Source organism: Mesocricetus auratus, unplaced genomic scaffold (assembly GCF_017639785.1).
Source record: "Mesocricetus auratus isolate SY011 unplaced genomic scaffold, BCM_Maur_2.0 Super-Scaffold_100019, whole genome shotgun sequence".
NCBI classification, from domain to species: Eukaryota; Metazoa; Chordata; class Mammalia; order Rodentia; family Cricetidae; genus Mesocricetus; species Mesocricetus auratus.
In genome coordinates, this window is record NW_024429200.1 from 34,657,257 (window position 1) to 34,676,448 (window position 19,192).

At 36.5% G+C, this 19,192-nt stretch overlaps 1 protein-coding gene across 10 annotated transcripts in view; it reads left to right on the forward strand.

Annotated features, from left to right (window-relative positions):
• Sgce (sarcoglycan epsilon) overlaps positions 1 to 19,192 on the forward strand; it is a 69,427-nt gene that overhangs the window by 42,019 nt on the left and 8,216 nt on the right. For 5 of the 10 annotated variants that reach the window (XM_013122657.3, XM_013122660.3, XM_040728584.1 and 2 more), the window contains 4 exons: positions 9,141 to 9,303; positions 11,801 to 12,012; positions 12,939 to 12,965; positions 13,647 to 13,835. In XM_013122657.3, coding sequence (XP_012978111.1) covers positions 9,141 to 9,303; positions 11,801 to 12,012; positions 12,939 to 12,965; positions 13,647 to 13,835 — 591 coding nt within the window. Of the gene's footprint in view, positions 1 to 9,140; positions 9,304 to 11,800; positions 12,013 to 12,938; positions 12,966 to 13,646; positions 13,840 to 19,192 lie in introns of those variants that run through there. The other 5 variants (XM_021234607.2, XM_040728585.1, XM_005082904.4 and 2 more) reach the window with 3 other exon arrangements.

Here is a 19,192-nt window from a genome sequence, read left to right on the forward strand (position 1 = left end):
TGCTGCCTCTCTGGGGAGCTCCCATACCTGGGGGACATGTAATATACATGGATATATTCTCAAGTCAATTTGTGTCTCTTCTGGGCACAAGCTCAGGAGTCAAATGTTTTCCATGAGTAGGACAGTTATGGAAAACATACATTCATTGTAACCACTGTCTTGCTGTTGCTGTGAAAGACAATGTTGAATACAGTTATTTTCCTGTTTGCTGATTCCGCACATAAAATGTTTAAATGCCTCAACAAACATATTCCACCTCAAGGGAAATTGAATTATTCAAATTGTAATAAAACTGTTCATAAGGGGTTTAATCCAGGGTTCAGAAGCTCCTGGCATTTTGAAGCACAATACTTTATAGCCATCTAGAGTAATGGTTTTCAATACTTTATAGCCATCTAGAGTAGGGGTTTTCAATACTTTATAGTCATCTAGAGTAGGGGTTTTCAACTGTGGGTTGTGAATCCTACCACTGGGGTCGCAGATCAGATATTCTGCATATCATTTATTTACATTGTGATCCATACATAGCACCAGCAAAATTATAGTTATGAAGTAGCAGTGAAATAATTTTATGGCTGGGGTCACCAAAGGTGAGGAACTGTATTATGAAGATTGAGAACCACGAATCTAGAGCTTTTTCCTTGACAATGTGTGCCCATCTCAACTGTTTAGGTACATCTGAAAATTTGAAAACATATGGTTGGGTTCAAGATAACAATTATCTTCATTTTATTTGATAAGAAATTTTTAAATGTATATTCATAAGATGCTTAAAAGGAAAACATCATGAGAGACATTTTTTCATGTACAGCATTGAGTTGATATTATTAAGTATGGTCTCATAAAATTATAAATTAGAAAGACCCCATGTGTCCATGTTGCTTAGTCTACAAAAGCAGCAACAAATACACCCTTATACCTATGAGACAAGTCCACTGTCTACTACTACTCTTCATCATGGTATTTGTGCTCTGTTTGTATTTAACTGATAAATGCCATTTGTTTGTCCATCTGCCCATTTATTCACTCAACAAGTAGGCGTCCAGAGGACAGTGGCAAAAATTAGGTTTAAGAACATTTACAGGACTGTTGCTTTGCTCCCATGTAGAGTGTTGGTGATTCAAGCTAAAGTGGTATCAGTGAGATGGAACCAAGTAACTCTTGTGTTTGTGAGTTATTTCAGGGCAACTGTCAGCAACTGATGATGGATTGAGCTGAGAGAAGGAGAGGAGTTAAAGATGATGGCACTGGAGTTCATGACTTGAGCATCTGGGGTTGCCAATCACTAGGAGAAGGAGGTAGAAGGAGGAACAGGTGAAGGTTGGGTGGGGTGAAGATGAGCTCAGCTCAGGACATATCAAGTTTGAGGAGTTTATGGATCGTCCTAGTAGAGATGAAAGTAACTTGGCAGAGTGGCAACTGCCATAAAAATGTTTCCACTTCTAGGCATCTCTTTTAAGACAGCAACAGTAAGAAAAATACACAGAGATAGGCTTTACGATCTTATTTATAACATCAAAAAATTAGAAGCAACTGCATGTCCAACTCTGAAATAATTGCCGAATAAATCATGTGCACTTAAAAAATTATATTGCCATAAAACCATAATTACAAAGACTACAATATGGAAAATTCTTATGACACATTAAGTGGAGAAGCAGGATACAAAATTAAATTTTAGAGATGATTGCAATTAGGTTAAAATATATGCATTTGAAAAATATTCTGCAAGGTACATTGGAAAATGAAAATAGTTACCTTGGTAATATGAATGAGTACTGCTTTTATATTCCAAGTTTTCTATAATGTTTTTATATTGCTTTTATAATTTAAGAGAAAACACATTTCAAAGTGCCAAAACTTCTTATGTTTATTTATATTAACTTCAGCTGAATTAATCTAAAATCTTACTAATTGTAAATGCAAATCACTGTCATGTTTGAGCAAGAGGGCTCTTAACAGTTATGAGAAACACATCCATTTGTCTCTGTTTATGAAAATACTTTACAGTTATCAAGAAAAAACATATGGTGTTGGGTAGACAGTTAATAACTAGAAAGCAGTGACTTTTATAAACAGAATATATCACAGAGCACTTAAGTTTTCCAGTGATTTCTTAAATTTATGTTTGTTCTGAATTTTTACTTGGATCTTTTAACTTACTGCATTAGTTATTCTTTATTCCCCAAAGGCGTATAGTTGTTGTTTTTAAGTTGCCCCGTATATGAAGCTTCGACCCTAATGTAAATTGATGTAAAGAACAAACAGATTTGTGCAGCTGTGTTCTAGAATAATTGTGCATCTCAAGTGTGGCTGTGACACCCTGTGTACACTGGCACAGTTTTGAATTTTTATATCACACTTTGGTTTATTTCACGTTAGACTACAATAGCAGTTAACCAAGAGTGATGGTTCATGTCTAACCTTGCTACTTGGGTGGTTGAGGCAGGAGGATTGCTGTCACTTTGAGCCAATCTGGGCCACATAGTGAGTTTATAGGTAAGTCCAGATTTTAAGAATGAGATCCTGTCTCAAAAAACCAAACATAACATCTTCGTTAAGGTGAACTCTACATATCACACAACTCACCCATTTGGAAAGGATGATCATTACAATTTTATCATCTTGGAGTTCTCCACTCCTACTCTTGTACATATCAGTAGTCACCACCAACAACCTCAGCTCTTGACAAACTCTAGCTTACTTGGCTATTCTTTACGCTTACCTTTCCTTGGGCATTCCACATAAATGAAATGGTGTAGTGTGTGCTTGCTTCGACTGGCTTTTTTTTTTGTCATTTAATATTATGGTGTCATGTTTCATCCATCATAAAAGTTTTTTCTTATTAGTGAATAATATAATATTCTGTGACTGTTGTCATTTGTTCATAAATTGACAAACCTTTGGATCGTTTTTGCATTTTTACTATTAGAAATGCTACTGATGTGAACATCCAGCTGTACATTTTGCATAGAGAGCTATTTTCATTTCTCCTAGGCATAGCCATGGGAATAGAATTCCCGAGTCATCTGGTGATCCTGTATGTAACCTCTGGAGGAACTGTTAAGCTGTCTTCCCAAAGCCTTGAGCCGTCTCACATTCCCATCCACCGGCTTTCATCTTGCTTTCTGATTATCATCATCCTAGCAGGAATTAAGTGGTATCTTCTTGTGGATTTGATGTCTCTCTCACTATTGGTCAATGATGTCTTTACATATACTGTTTTACGTGCAATGCAGCAGAACGGAACAATTGTTTTTCTGATTCTTTGGAGATATGTCTATTCAGATGCTTGATCATTTTTTAACTGGGTTGTTTGCCTTTTTAAAATGTGAGATTCCTTTACATACTCTGGACCCAAGTTACTTATCAGACTTGCAATTTGTAAATAACCCCTTTGTAACTTATCTTTGCCTTCTTGTTGTGACTCTTTGAAGCATGAAATGTTTTAATTATGATAAAGCTCAGCTTATCTAGTTTTTCCTGTCACTGCTGGAGTTTTTGATGTCAAAGCTAAAAAATACCATGGCTAATCCAAGGTCATAAGGATTTATGCCTGTTTTCTTCTTAGGGTTAATAGTTTTAACTCTTGTATTCAAGTCCCTGAATGTATTTTTAAGTAAATTGCTTTTAGAGAATTTTTAAGTTCATAGTTCCATTAAAGAGAGAGTGCAGAGAAGCTGTGTATGCCATTGTTTTCACACACTTGTAGCTCCCCTAGTTGTCATTATCTTTTGCAAAGTGGTACACTTGTTACTGTTGACACACTGCCCATAGCTTACACGGTGGTTCATTGGTGGTGGTGTACGTTGTATGGAGTTGGAAAAATGCACGTGGCATATATGTACTATGGTCATCATTCCAAGTGCTTTCACTGCCCCGAAAATCTTCTGTGTTCACCTCCTCATCCTTTTTCCTCTGCCCTCTAGCAAATACCTGTTTAGTCTCTCCAGAGTTTGCTTTATCTGCATGTACCCTTTTTATAGTCTTTCATTTAATAACATGCACTTAAGTTTCTTTTGCTCGACAGCTCATTCCTTTTTGTGTGTGTGCTGAATAATATTTCCTTTTCCTGGATGTAATACAGTCGACCACTTACCCACTGAAAGGCATACCGATTGCTTCTGTACTTGGCAATTGTAAATAAAGATTCTGTATTCTTTATTCATAAATATTGTTGTGTGGAACTAAGTGCTGGCTCCTTTTGTGGAAAAACCTCAAGCACTCTTCAAATTGGCTGTACCATATTGTGTTACTTCATTCAGGAAAGTTGCAGATTCTCCTGTGTCCTAGAGTTGATTTGTGGTCTCTCAATGCTGCTTTAGTCAAGATTTTTAGTAATAATATGTTGTGTGGGGCACGTTGTCATCTTTATTTGCTCTCTGTGTGTTTTCCTTGCTAAATTCTCTACTAAGGTTTTCTCTTTAAATTTAATTTTATTTACTTTTTTTTGAGACAGTCTCAAACTGGTGTTGTACTCATTAACTGGGAATGGTTTTGGATTCCTGATTCTCTTGCCTCCACTTCCTGGATGCTGGGATTACAGATGTATACCACCATGCCCAGTTTATGAGGTGCTGAAGATTGAACCCAGGATTTTATGCATGCTAGGCAAATACTTTACCAAGTGAGCTATCTCCCCCAGCCTTAGGACACTTTTAAGTAAGTTTCATTTTATTAGTGGTTTATGTTTGATAACAGCTTTTATGATAAAGGAGATTTGCAAATGTTTTTCCCCAGGCTCTGGAAAATTTTCTTGAAAGTTTTTTTTTGTATGGGAGAAAATTTAAATCTGTCTATTTTATCAATTCCTTTATTTCATGAATTATACTCTTAGTGCTTTTTTTTTTCCTAGAAAGTCATCTAATAGTTCTCTGTATTGCTTTCTTGGAACTGTGTAGTTTTGCAATCTGTAATTAGGTTGTGACTGATTTTTGAGGTAACATTTGTGAAGAATGCAAGGTATATATGCATACTACATTGTAGTTTGTTTTTATTCTAGCATGGGCATTCAATTGTTCAAGTACCATTTGTTGAAAAGATTGACTTGCGTATATTTGTTCCTCATTAGAGGTCAGCTATCTGTACTTGTGTAGGTCTTACCTAGGGTTTACATAAGTCTGTCCCTGGACTCTCTTTTTGGTTCTAATTCCTTCTGGATTCTTTCACTACAATTGCATTGTTTTGATTGATTTGTTTTAGTGTAGGTCTTGAGGTAGGTTAGTTCAGGCCTCTGACTTTGCTCTTCTGTTTCAGTATTATGCTTGATATTCTGAGTCTTTTGTCTCTTTGTAAGCTTTAGAACTGGTTTGTCGATGTCCACAGATGAAATCACTGGGCTTTTCATTGAGATTACGAAGTAATTTGGAAAGAACTATCATCTTCACAATACTGAGTCTTCCTATTGATAAAGAAAATTTCTCTCCATTAATTTTGTTTTATTTCTCTCATCAGGTTTTGTTTTTCCTGTGAATAGTTTGAATGTACTTTTAAAGATTTTTATTTAGTTTTGTTATGTTCTAATGTCAGTGGGATGATGCTTTTGTTTCAAGGTTCATCTGTGCTTGTACGTAGGAAAATGATTTTTCATGCATTTGCCTGTGTGCTCTATTGTAGTCTATAAACTTACTATAATGAACCATTAGTTCTGAGAGGCATTTGTGCATTATTTTGGATCTTGTCATCTCTGAACAAGATGTCTTTATTTCTTCTAAATCAGCATGCCTTGTATTTCTTTTTCTATCTCTGACTACATTAGCTAGAACTTCTAGTACAGTGTTGATATGGGAAATCTTTTGAGTTTTTTCCCCTCTTCATCATTATCTGATTTTGATTCTAAAAGATGATCCATATTGAGATTAGGAAGTTCCCTCCCTTCTCATTTATTTATTTATTTATTTATTTATTTATTTATTTATTTATTTGGTTTTTCGAGACAGGGTTTCTCTGTATTGTTTTGGAGGCTGTCCTGGAACTCCCTCTGTAGACCAGGCTGGCCTCGAACTCACAGAGATCCGCCTGCCTCTGCCTCCCAAGTGCTGGGATTAAAGGCGTGCACCACCAATGCCTGGCTCCCTTCTTATTTTATAAGTGATTTTTTTTCACTTGTGAATGTTTGATTTTGATTTTGTTAAATGATATGTCTTAATTTATTAATAAAATGATTCCCTGTGCAGTTCACTGATATGATAAATTAATTTATTTTTAATTTTACTTTCATAGCTGGGATAAATTTTATATGGTCACCTTTTATAATTTTATTTATACATCGTTAGATTCAATTTGCTACATTTTTATTTTTTCATTTTGTTTATATTCCAGATATACTCTGAAACTCATTATGTAGTGAGTGAGACTAGCTTCAAACTTCCGGTTCCCCTTCCTCTGCCTTGCAAGTAATAAGTTATTGGCTCCGTCTAGAAAATGTTCTCTTTGCTTCTGTATTCTGTATTCTGCAGGGAACTAGCATTATTTTATCAAATGTGGGGGGAAGTCTGAGACTTGCAGTGTGTGAGTCAGCTCTTTCCACACTGAAGGCTGATTACTGATAAGTTTCCTTTCTGGATTATAGATCTACACTGATTGTTTCTTTTTTACTAGTTATACAAGATGGGTCTTCCCCATAATTGTTCAATTTCATCTGCACAATCAAGTTTGGGGTATGGAGATGATTGCAGTGTTCCTTGGTTATCCGTCTGTGCCTATGAACTGTCTTACATTGCGCACCATTGATTTTTGGTATTCAGCTTCTATGCCCCCATTTGCCTGTGTCATTTTTTTTAAAAGAAGTATCTTTTCACTTCCTTGATTTTCCTCTTCTGTCTTGTTTCCAACTTATTCAATTCTTCTCTGATTTTTATTGCTGCTTTTTAGTTGTGTATTTTAAAGTTAATTTGTTGGCTTGTTTTGTTTTGCTTTTGTTTCCTAAAGTGGAAGTTTATGTGATTGATTTTATTAAGCTTTTCTCTTTTCATGTATATGCGTTCAGCACTATAAATTTCCCTCTAAGAAATGCTGTGGCTGTAGCCCCAGATTTTTGAAAAACTCACAGCCTTCTATATATTTATCTCAAAATATTGTTGGAGATTTTTCTTTAACTCACATGTATAGACAAGTGCCACTGGGCCTGGTTCAGACACTGTCCGGTTTTTTCAAGCTGTGATGTTTGCCACAAGAGGTTTTTGTTGTTGTTGTTGCTGGGACTGATACTGAGCAAAAGAAACTATATAATTAAGTAATGGAATAGTTAAGATGTGGAACCGGAGGTTTCTCTAGCTCTGTGAATAGATCTCAGTATTGAGTGAGCCTGTGCCTTCCAGCTGAGAGGATAATCTGTGGTGGTTGGTACAGTGGTGAAGTTGTGTGCTCTCCTTGGTCTGCTTGGCTATGTTGTTATAATACAAGCAGTTGAGGCCCTGCATAGTTTCTCCTGAAGGCAGGCCTTTTAAAGAATGGAATTGCTCCTTTCCATCTTTCCTGCCAACAGTACACATTGCGTTTCCCGGAGAAGCTGAGCCACGTCTGCTAGTGAAAAAGTACATAAATGTGGGATCCTCGATAACCAGACTGCTCTGGAGTTTGTGACTCTGTCTGTCCATAGTGACCCTCCAGCAACTCTATAACTGCAGCTCAGGTTTCCTGTTCCACCACCTCACAGGCCCCCTTAGAGGCTGTGGCTCGCAAACTTCTTTTCCAGGAGGTAGTGAGTCTCTATGTTCATCTATTGGTCTCTCCAAGTCCCTCAGCATCAGTTTTCTCGATTGCCTGATTTGTCTTGTGAGCCTAAGAATTGTTCTCTTTTTTGCAGTTTGTTCATTTTTTTATGTTAGAATCTGGTGGTGGTTTCCAGTCTTCTGTGCTAGCTAGATCCAAAACCAGATGTCTTCTTGGATCAATTTTGGGTTAACTTGGTTTTTATGGTATGAGATAATAGTGGTGAGATTTAAAATTTTCTTCATTTTCATGTGGATACCTAATTGTTCTAAGACCATTTATTGTAATTATAATTCATCTTCCACCAGACTTTCTTGTGACAACAATCCATTTACTAAGTATTAGAGTTGATTTCTAGATTTTTGGTTCTATTTCATTGATTTGTATGTGTAAATTTGTACCCTATGTACTATATCTTTATGTTGTAACTTTGAGTACCATTGCAAACCTTCACTATTCATCTTCCAAATTTGTTTTGTTTTCTCAAATTTTTCTTTTTTGGCCTTTTGATTTTCTTGAACTTTTTTGAGTCTTGGGATCAGTTGGGTTTTTTTTAAATGTTTTTCGAAGACAGCTGGATCCCTGGTAGGCTTATCATATTTCATAAATAGGTAATTCTTATCTTTTAAGAAATTATAGTTATTTCGAGAATTTTTTTGTCTTCTCCTTTTCTTTGGGAAGCCGATAAGATCCCTATCTGGTCGAGATTCTCTGAGATTGTCCCTGTCACAGCAGCCACTGTCTCTGGTTGTGAAATCGGGTTTCTCAATTCAGTGGAACTCTTGCCTCAGGACTCTCAGGGTACCCTTCAAGAAAACATGTTTTGCTTCAGTTGTGGTGACCAAACAATGGCTTTCTTTTATGTTGACTTCTTAGCTGACCAGGAAGAGATCAGAAATGAAACCAAGAGCAGAGGGGTCTGTGTGTTCAAAACACTGACAGAAATGTCCAGTTGAATAATGAAGTCAAAAGAGAGCTTGGGTGCTCGAGGGTGTAATATCATAATTGAATTTTGATGAAATCAAATGAAAAGACATTACTATTTTAGTGATAGGGTTATTTTCTTAACAAATTTATCTGAAGGAGAATCTTAATGCAAGGAGTCTACCAAATGTAATAATCACAGAATACAGCACGTAGCTGGTTTGAATGCAATGAAAAGGATGAAATATAACTTCTAGACATTCATATAGAATGGAAAGAGTGCAGGGTACACCTAAGCACACAGTAAATAATAGTTGAATAAAGGAATGGGCAGCGGGAGGCCCTGCATGAATCGATGCTTTGAAAGTCTAGACTCCACCTCAGAGGTAGTTCCAGTTAATCCCTCAATTCAAAAGGATAAGTCCTGTTTTCAGGGGTAAATTGTTTTTTTCAGTGTTTTCAATTCTCTTAAAGGATAACTTGAGAGTTTCCCATTTTTGCAGTGTTTATGTCATGGTTGGTGCCGACGTTGCATTTTCTTCTTGTTTACGAGAAGTTGAGAATCCACAGAATCAGTTGAGATGCAGTCAAGAAATGGAGCCTGTGATAACATGTGATAAAAAGTTTCGAACTCAGTTTTACATTGACTGGTGCAAAATTTCACTGGTGAGTTTTTTCTCTTTTTTTTTTAATTTTGCTTTTGCAAATTTAATTAGCAGTGATGTGTCTGGACATAGCATCTGGCTAGAACCAGAATTGCCATTGGAAATAAATCCTAGGTTTTCTTTGTCAACTGTGTGGACTTCCTTGATTTTAGGGATTTGGTAAATTAGATGATGGTATATCCACTTAAGAAAGAGTCTCGCCACCTTTGTACTCTACACTTGATTAGTTGCTGAGGCTGGATTAGCTTGGCGGGTGGTCCAGATGAAGCTCCTGGACATCCTGGAGGCTGTTAACTCAGCAGACACTAGGGAGCCAGCATGGTGTGAACAGGTCTGCTTGAATGTGCTGCACTATCCCACTTTGGAGGGAAGGAGGAGAGTACAGTGAGATAGTACAGATAAAATGGAACCGTGTTGTTCTGCAAATGCAAAGGACAGATCTCAGCAGACAAGAAATAATTCTAAGGGAAGAGAGTGTTTTGCCTACAGCCTTAAAAATAAATGTATCAAAATTCTAAGTTTTTTTAAACCACTTTAAATTATTTTTAATTCATTAAATTTACTCTATGACAATTGCAAGCATGTTTTGGGTTGAATGCTAAAAAATTATAAGTGGTTTGACACATATGTATAAGAGATGTATAATATTCCTGCTTACTTATAGTGTTTGTCTTCTTTGTCTTTCTATACAATATTTTGATCTTCTTAGATTCTTTAATTTTTTATGACCTTTAATTCTCTAGTGACCTTTAGATTTACCTTCTGTCAACTTTTTATGATTGATGGTGATTTAGATCTAAGTTTAAAACTGACGTTTGAACAAAGTTACTGACACATAAACACAACTGTCGCTTCATGTCTTAGAGAGGCGACTGCAGGCGACCTCCCAGGCCCCGGTGCTGGCCAGGGAACACATTACTCACATTGCAATACTCAGCATTCCCTGTGGCTTTTTGCCCTGAGTGCTTTTTCTCCCGTCTTTTGTATCTAGAAAAATTATACCCTTTCTTTGCCTTCTTAAATCACATAAAATTACTTTTTTTTAAAAAACTGTGGTTTATGTGCAATCTTGGGTAAATATTAACACTACAGAGCTCGTTATTTCAGTCACGGTGCTAATCATCCAAGGCTGAGGGAGCAGCTGCGACCATGACTTACACACGTTCCTCTCACCAACCAGGAGACAGCAGGCTCTGCCAGCTGCATTCTGTTCATGGCTATGCTGTTATGCGAATTTATGTTTAGCAACACTGTCTAACTTCCAAAAATTAAAAATTGTTTCTGTTTTGAAAGTTTTGAGAGCAAGGCTTTTATAACTGAAAAGGTTGGGAATTTTCCGTTTAATTTTGCATGTATATGTATTTATTTATATGCCACATCATTCCACAAAAATACTTCTTAAATACTTTTTAATATTTAAGGAGGCTTAATAAAAGAGTCATTGGGCTGTGTGTGGTGGTGCATGCCTGTAATCCTAATACTCTTGTGAGTTTGAGGCCAACCTGTTCCAGACTAGCTGAAGCTATATTCTTCCTAAAAATAAAATAAGATAAAGATAAATGACATAGTCTTACTGCAAACATAAAAAGTATTTTAAATGGTAAAATCAGTACCTAAATTTAAAAACAAAAAAGCATATGGTTTTGTTGGACAACCAGTTTCCCAATACTAAGAATGGAAAGCCAGGAAATTGAGTTACTTCACTGTTATTTGGACGGAGATGATGCACGGATGCCTCTGCAGGTATTGAAGGCTCGGCTAGCGTGCCATAAAGAGTAACATCGTTTTCCAACAGAGGGTGCTGAATAAGGCCAACAATAGTTCTCCCACATGTTTTTTAAATCATCAAAGGAAACAAATTTCGCATGAATACTTTTTAATTCCCTTCAGTAAAGACCTCAGCAGAATTACATGTAGCAAACGAAGGCAGATCTGTAGATGTGAGGCGAGTGTCCACAGTTCAGAGTGCATGCGTGCTGCGATCCTGGAACAGACTGCAGTAATACTCCACCATCGGGGCTGTGTGGTCTCGCTTCTGCTCTTTTTTTTTTTCCTGAAATTAACATCAGCCAAATAGAAGAAAGACTGTAGTGTGTTGTGTTTTCTATTTCTTATTCCAGTAACCTTACAAACCATCCCCGTGTACTGGTTTATCAGCCAGTTTGTTAACATTTTCACTAGAAGCTGGTCACCAGAAATGTAATTATCATGGTATTAAGGACTTCTGCTTTGCAAAACGCAAGCAAATACATGCACACACATATCATGCATACATGTATGCATGTGTTTCTGTTGCAAGAAGGGTAGGAAAATAGGCTGTGATAAGGTGGTTACTACTGCTTCCATTTGTACTTTCCCTGGCTCCAATAAGGAACAACAAGTCAAGATAAATTAGCTTTTAAAGTTCATTTGTCAAAGACTGTTTTGGTATGTCTCGATCTTAAAATCTCATGTCTGTAACTATTAATTTGATGGGTAATTGTCTTCTTTTGTATCAGGTTGATAAAACCAAGCAAGTGTCCACCTATCAGGAAGTGGTTCGTGGTGAGGGGATCTTGCCTGATGGTGGGGAGTACAAGCCTCCTTCTGAGTCTTTGAAAAGCAGGGACTATTACACGGATTTCCTCATTACACTGGCTGTGCCCTCAGCAGTGGCACTGGTGCTTTTCCTAATCCTCGCTTACATCATGTGCTGCCGACGGGAAGGAGTGTGAGTACTTTCAAACACTAATCAAGAATCGGCAAGCCTGTTAAGACAACAGCAGAGACGATTCCATTAAAAGCAAAGTTGCCTCTAGTTCATAAAAACACTGTAAATGAATTGAAATTCGGTTCAAGTCAAACAGCAGTACTTTATTCCTTTAAAATGAATTAAAGTAGTTGTGAGTCTAGCAAACTAAATTAGGGGCCAAAATTGTTTTATTCAGAAATGATTAAGGCTAGATATAAATTCATGATGGAAAAACAGTACCAAGAATAATTGAAGCTAGACACGGTGGTTATGCAAGCTATCTTGAGTGAGCCCAGACAGGAGTCTATTGACATGGTAATTGCATTTAAATAAATAAATTGTCTTAGTCAGAGTGATGAAAAGTGATGGTCAGAATTTTTCTTGGAGTCATTCTGCTGTCAAACAGGGTGACACAATCTAAATGTTTAAAATATATTTAAAAAAAACCAGGAGTAAATTAATGAAAATAAGGTATCATTTGAGTAATGAGTCTTCCCTTCATGAATAGTTAGTACTTTCAGGACATCTATGTCAATTAAGATAATCTCCCGAGATTACTTGGAAGTCAGGGTAACAAAGCAAAGACTCAGAAACTCATAAAGCAGCGAGTAACAGATTCTCCATTCTTCATGTAGCCTGATTTCATTATGTCACAGAGTTTATTTCAATCAAGAGCTTGATTCTTAATCTCCATTTTTCCATTTTCTGTGTGCTTCTCAACAGTGTTCCATCACCGCATGTGTATCATCCTAGTCATATTGTCACCCTGGTGGCAAATGTTGCCTGGTTGCATTTGAGTCACGACTTGAACATTCCCACATCACACAAGGTCCCATGAGCATATAGTCTTAATGTTCCGAATATCAATGCTATTATTTAATTCATAAATTTTGTTTTGTTTCTAGGGAAAAGAGAAACATGCAAACCCCAGAGTAAGTGTCTTCTTTCCTGTTATTTTCTTTATCATCGTTTTGGTCACTTCTCAGTTTCCATTCATGCTCTGTACGTGTGTCTCATGCTTTCCTTTCCTTCACCGTCATTCATAGATGACCTCACAAACTTGAAAGCTGCTTTCTAAATAGAGAGATGTAGGATGGGTAGACACTAAAAACAAAAAGGGCTCAAAATCTAAGGTAACCTAGCTAAAAATTAAACCTAAACTATTTCAGAGTTAGTATATTAACATGTCATTTATATTATGTGATTTCCCAACCTGCATTTCCGTAAACCACAGGACAGATAACAAGGCCCTTCATACATGTTTTCCTGAATGTATAGGCATAACCTTCCATAAAATGAAACTCCTGTAAGTATTTATAAATGCCCCCACCAAAAGCAATAAAATAAAAGCTATCATAGTTTTATCTTAATCATAGAGAATAAATAGTTAACTAGTTGGTGACTTGGGCTGGAATATTAACACAGTGCTTCATAGCTGAGTTCAACTTGAGACTTACATAGGTATGTGAGATGTAAGTTTTTCTGAGCTAGTTTATAGAATACCTCAAAGCAATAATTTCTTACTTTTTAAAAAAGTGTCTTTTTCAAATTGGTACTCATTTGGCTAGTACATCATTTTAAATATGTGTTGTTTTATTTCTTCTTTTATGTAGTATCCAACTTGTCCATCACAGTTCTATTCAGAAATCTACCAAGGAGCTTCGAGACATGTCCAAAAACAGAGAAATTGCATGGCCTTTGTCTACCCTCCCCGTGTTTCACCCTGTAACTGGGGAAATTATACCTCCCCTGCACACGGACAACTACGACAGCACCAACATGCCGTTGATGCAAACACAGCAGTAAGTATCCATATGGAGGCACAGTTGCCAACATGCATGGGTATTTTACTAGTATCTGTCAAAACCGTGGCGTTCAGCTGTTACTGGTTTTGTTACTTTATTATTGGAGGACACCGTACCAAAATATGACTTGCCCTGACTAAAATGTAAGAGAATCATTTTCCAGATGCCTTTCTTGAGTAATAAAAATGCGTCAACATTAACATATGAGATATTGACACTGAAAACAATCTATATGTTTGTCCTAAGATGAGCTCATTAAAAAAAGACAGGCATAGACTAAAGCATTATTCCTAAGAGGTGATGGGTTTGATATTTCTTCTAACTACCATAAGCCTTCAGTTTAAACTATTTAAACTATTTTTTCTGTATAAGAGATCTCTCTCTCTCTCTCTCTCTCTGTGTGTGTGTGTGTGTGTGTGTGTGTGTGTGTGTGTGTGTGTGTGTACATCCAAACAAGCAAATTGGTTTGGGCTTTGACATATAGCTATTTTTGTTTGGTTTTGTGTTTTTGCTTTTGTTTTTTTTTTTTAAGGCAGGGTTTTTTATGTAGCCCAGGCTGGCCTTGAACTTGTGGTTCTGCTCCTGCTTCCTAAGTGCTGGAAGCCATGTTCACATGAACATACATTTAGTTATAGCTAATCTCTCATGCTTCCAAGACAATGGTCGGGAAGCCAGGCGGGGTCGTTAAAGAATAGGTGTGGGGGAAGCAGGGGAGGGATTTTATAGCTTAGAAACTAGATCTTGATATATGAAGTGGTAGCTGAATCTGCCATTTATTCTTTTAGAATGTAGCTCTTTTTTTCTTTTTCACGTTATATTAGAATGGGCTAAATTGTTTTGCCCTAAGAATTAGAAGCTGCAATTGTATTTTTGTATTTGTTCCTATTTTTAAAGTAAATTATATGGATATGCAGAAAAATATCTGTGTCCTTCTGTCCCTTACTCCTTCACACACACACACACACACACACACACACACACACTGATGTAAAAATAAAAACTGTTTAAAACTTTATCTGAGACACAAACATTTTTTCCATTGAAAGTGCTTATTTATCATTATGTAAAATGTATTGCTAAATAAGATCAAACAATAATCATGCAAAACAGTGTAAACAGCTTGGCTCCATGCATTTACCACAAACCCTCTGAAAATATAACATAATTGTAAATATTGTCACAAATTTCTAACATCTACTTAGGGTTGGTTGTATAAGCTAAGGCTGTGTGATTCAATCCCTTCGATGGTGGTCAACCTTTGCATGCATTTGAATTTAGGATTTTGGAAATAAATACTAGTGATATGCATAAGTAGGCTTCACAGTATTTAATTTTAATGTAGAGAATGTATATATGCTTATGTTCTCTTTATAAAGATTAGTGGCCCATTGTTATAGGCTAATCTAAGGTTAGAATTAGGGACTGATAAAATAATCAGTAGTTTTAAGACTATTGTAATAATTCACAGCTTATCCATCTATGCAGTTTTTTATAGGCAAATTGAGAATCATATTTAATACTTAAGTACTGTTTCTTACATTGTATAGAGGGCCAAAGAAGTGTTCATAGTACTCAAACCATAAAGTCATTATGTATTCTTGAAAGCCAGATTTGTGTTTGTTTTACGTTGTTTTGTTTTGTTGATTTTTTTTAACTTTATTATTTTGGGGAGAGCTGCATGCCATAGGTCTCATGGAGTGGGTAGGGACAACTTATAGGCGTTGATTCTTTTTACCATGTGGGTCCTAGGGATCTAACTCAGGTCATTAGCCTTTGTAGCAAGTACCTTTATGTGCTGAGCTATCTCACTAGATACTTCTTGAATCTGTGCAGAATGGTCAGAGTGTCTCCAGAGAGCATAGGTCTGGAAATGTTTCTATTGACAACATCACAATGCTATACCGCTTTAAAATACAACAGTAGTTACTTGTTGTGGTGAGTTTAAGAACATGGGTATGAATCATGCAGTTTGGCTAGTATTAGTGAATTCTAAATGAGAAGGGAAAGGCTTCTGCCACTTTTAAAGTTATATGTTGAGAATAACAAATATTTCCTTGAAAATTTTGATTTTCTTGTACCAGGATTTTATGCTGTTGCTACTGATATATAAACAAAACAAAAAAATTCTTGTCTAGTTCATAAGCATCTGTGTCTGTCAGGTCTTTTCAGAACCTGTCAAGACCACCATTATGCCGATCAGCTCTTTGCAAATACAATAGGTTATTACACTGAACTTGCAACAATTTCAGTATGTATGTGTTTTGAAGTCCAGAAAACCTTTGTGTTATTACCATCTCTGCTAATGGAAAAGCTCCATTAACTAGCACTTCTATATAAATAGGGTCCATAGATAATTGATGATGTTCACAGTGATTGTTCTGAGGCACTGTGGGATCATCAAGTGCGCCTGACTCATCAGAGGAAAATTAAATTACATTCGGTGTCGTTTCAATGTTGAGTGTATATTAGCTTTCTTTTATTCTCGGAAATGGATAATATGTGCACGGTCTCTATGGTAACTCCCTATAAGCCAGAATATGTGATTAACCTCATTTTCTAACTATGCCTGATAATAGAAAATTTATTGTGTTAGATTCATCAACACTTTTTTATTACAAAAATTCAACTTTTACACTTTAACTGAAAATCATTGATTCTTTTTTTTAAAAAAGCTTTTTCTTTTAGCATTAAGTAGATGAATAAATATTTTGGTCCTTTGGATGGAGCTGAATTTTCACGGTGAAGATGAGGTACTTATTTGAGCAGTGTATGGTCCCCATAGCCAGGTGTGTGCTCGGCTGCTGCCTTGTGTTTGTGTTTGCTCCTTAGCCCTTTGTGAAAGGGCCAGCATTTCAGCCTTCCACATTCAAGCATAGCGGTGTAAGGAATTGGATCGGCTGCAGGATTTCATGTTTACTCCTCAGGTTTGATAGCAGAAATAGTCAGGCAAAGTAATATGGCTAAACACTTGCGTGAACTTATAAGTAAGACTGGGAAATATTCAAAGATTTCCGTCAAGGCTGCATGGAAAATAATTTGGTCTTTTAAACAAGTCAGTCCACTTGTGAGACATAGAGAGCTCACAGCAGCGGTGTAACTAAAGGCTGCCACTGTTGTCACTTACATAGAAAGTTTTTTCTTTTTTTGGCGCAATACTTCACATGGCTCCAGGCTAAAACCATAAATTATCCAGTTAAAAAAATGAGCATCATCATTTGTATGTGACAAATTTAAGACAACAACAATAGACAAAGATAAATGAAGTCAGTGTAGAGATTAGAGTATTTGCCGATTCTCATATCTACTTTGTGTGGTCATTGACCTCAAAGGTATCTCAGAACCAGCTTACATGCACGGGGCATTAAAAGAGGAAGAAAAGCAGTAGACTCAGATGCTCAGAAAAGGGTGCAAGTCTTTTCACTTTTCAAGTTGCTGAGATGATATGATCATGTGGTGAAATTTTCACATGGTGTAGATAGGGAAGATCAATTTAATTTGATCTAATGTATTTGCTCATGATATATATATATATATACATATATATATACATATATATATATATATATATAAGTTTGGGACAATCTTTGAGGTACAAGGAAGTTGCAAAGATGATGGAGAGTCTGCAGTTACTTTCAGTCAGTTTCTCTCATTAACACCATGACCACGGTGAGGTTCTTAACAATGGTGCTTTGCTATCTCCTAGACTGAAGACATGTTTTAGATTTTACTAGTTTTCCAGTCATGTCCTTTTTCTCTTCTACATTTTATTAAGGACAGAGTAGTCACATTAGTGCCCTGTGCGCTGGGTTGTTTCTTAGACCTGTGTGACTGCCTTGGTGGTGTGGAGAAGTACTAGTTAAGTGTTCTGAGGATGGTTCCTATCTCTCTACCTAGTCAGGATTACCTCTTCCTCCCCTTGTCACTGTCTCTCAGTGCATAAATTTCTAATGATGCCCCCCCTTACTATAAGCAGTTTCCTTAATACAATTCATTTCTGGAAGTCACATTCTAAAATAATTATTAAATGTGAGTTACCTTGACCCAAAGAATCATGGAAATTGAGGTGATGTGTTTAACTAGAGTCTTAATCAAAACTGTAGAAGATACTCTTTATAGCTATAAGATTAAGTTCTGAGTCATAGAATTTTATGTCCTTAAGTTGTAGACAATCAATCTAACACTATCTCCATACCATGGTGCTCAGAATCTCTTGGAGCTTTTCCAATGCAGAGCTCAAGCCCTAAGTCAAGTCTTTCCTGGTAGAAGTACATATCATAAGAGCAGGACCACGGCTGTGTGAGAATTACAAAGCCTCTCGGGCCATCCTAATGGGGTGCAGTTAGAGTATAGATGACACATAAACTCTTCCACCTAAAGTTTTCAAAGACAATTTCTTTATGAAGTTCCCCTGAAGGACATGTTTGGAAGTATGAAATAGTATTGGATTTTATCTCTAATGTTTAGGTCGTTTGTGAATATATGCAGTTGAACATTTGGACTTTCTATCAAATTCTTCAACTGCTTGAAGGAAGTGCTGTGGAGAAGTGATTGGTAGTGACTTGAAAATAGTGACTAAATGAAAGAGAAAAATGCTGAACCTTGAAAAACTAAAATAAACAAAGGAATAAGAATAGTTTAGGAAATGCAGTCAATATATTGTTTTATGCCTTGAGAAGCAGGCGTTGACTGGAGGGTCCCAAATATTGAATTTTCTAGAGAAACTCTGTTGTGTTCTGAACACAGAGCTAGGAGCTATGTTTCCCTTCAGGGGAATGATCTACTTCCTCATTCTTGTTTTAACATTCTCCATAGTCCTTGACATTTTCTAGGTGAAGCATCTTCACAGAGGACCCCTTAGTAATGGACAACACAGGAAAGTGCCCCAGACGTTTTCCTGGAGCATTTTTAACTGACTGTGTGGAAATTGTCCTCATTCATTGCACTAAACCTAATCTCTATTCAAGGATGATTGAGTGTCCCTCAAACAGGAGGTGGGCTATGCTCAAATCTTTTTGCAAATCAACAATTGTAGGAGTGCAATTAAGTCTTATAATTAAAGATAGTAAACTAGTTTTAGCTTTTTTTTTTTTTTTTTTTGGTTTTTACGAGACAGGGTTTCTCTGTATTGTTTTGGAGGCTATCGGTCCATCCCGGCCTCGAACTCACAGAGATCCGCCTGCCTCTGCCTCCCGAGTGCTGGGATTAAAGGTGTGCGCCACCTCCGCCCGGCCTAGTTTTAGCTTTTATTTGAGTGTTTTCCATTTGTTTTCTCTTCAGTGAGCATTAAAACCAACTTTTCAAGGTAAAATTCCATATATAAAAAGTCAAGTTTTAATGAAAATTAACTGTGAGTT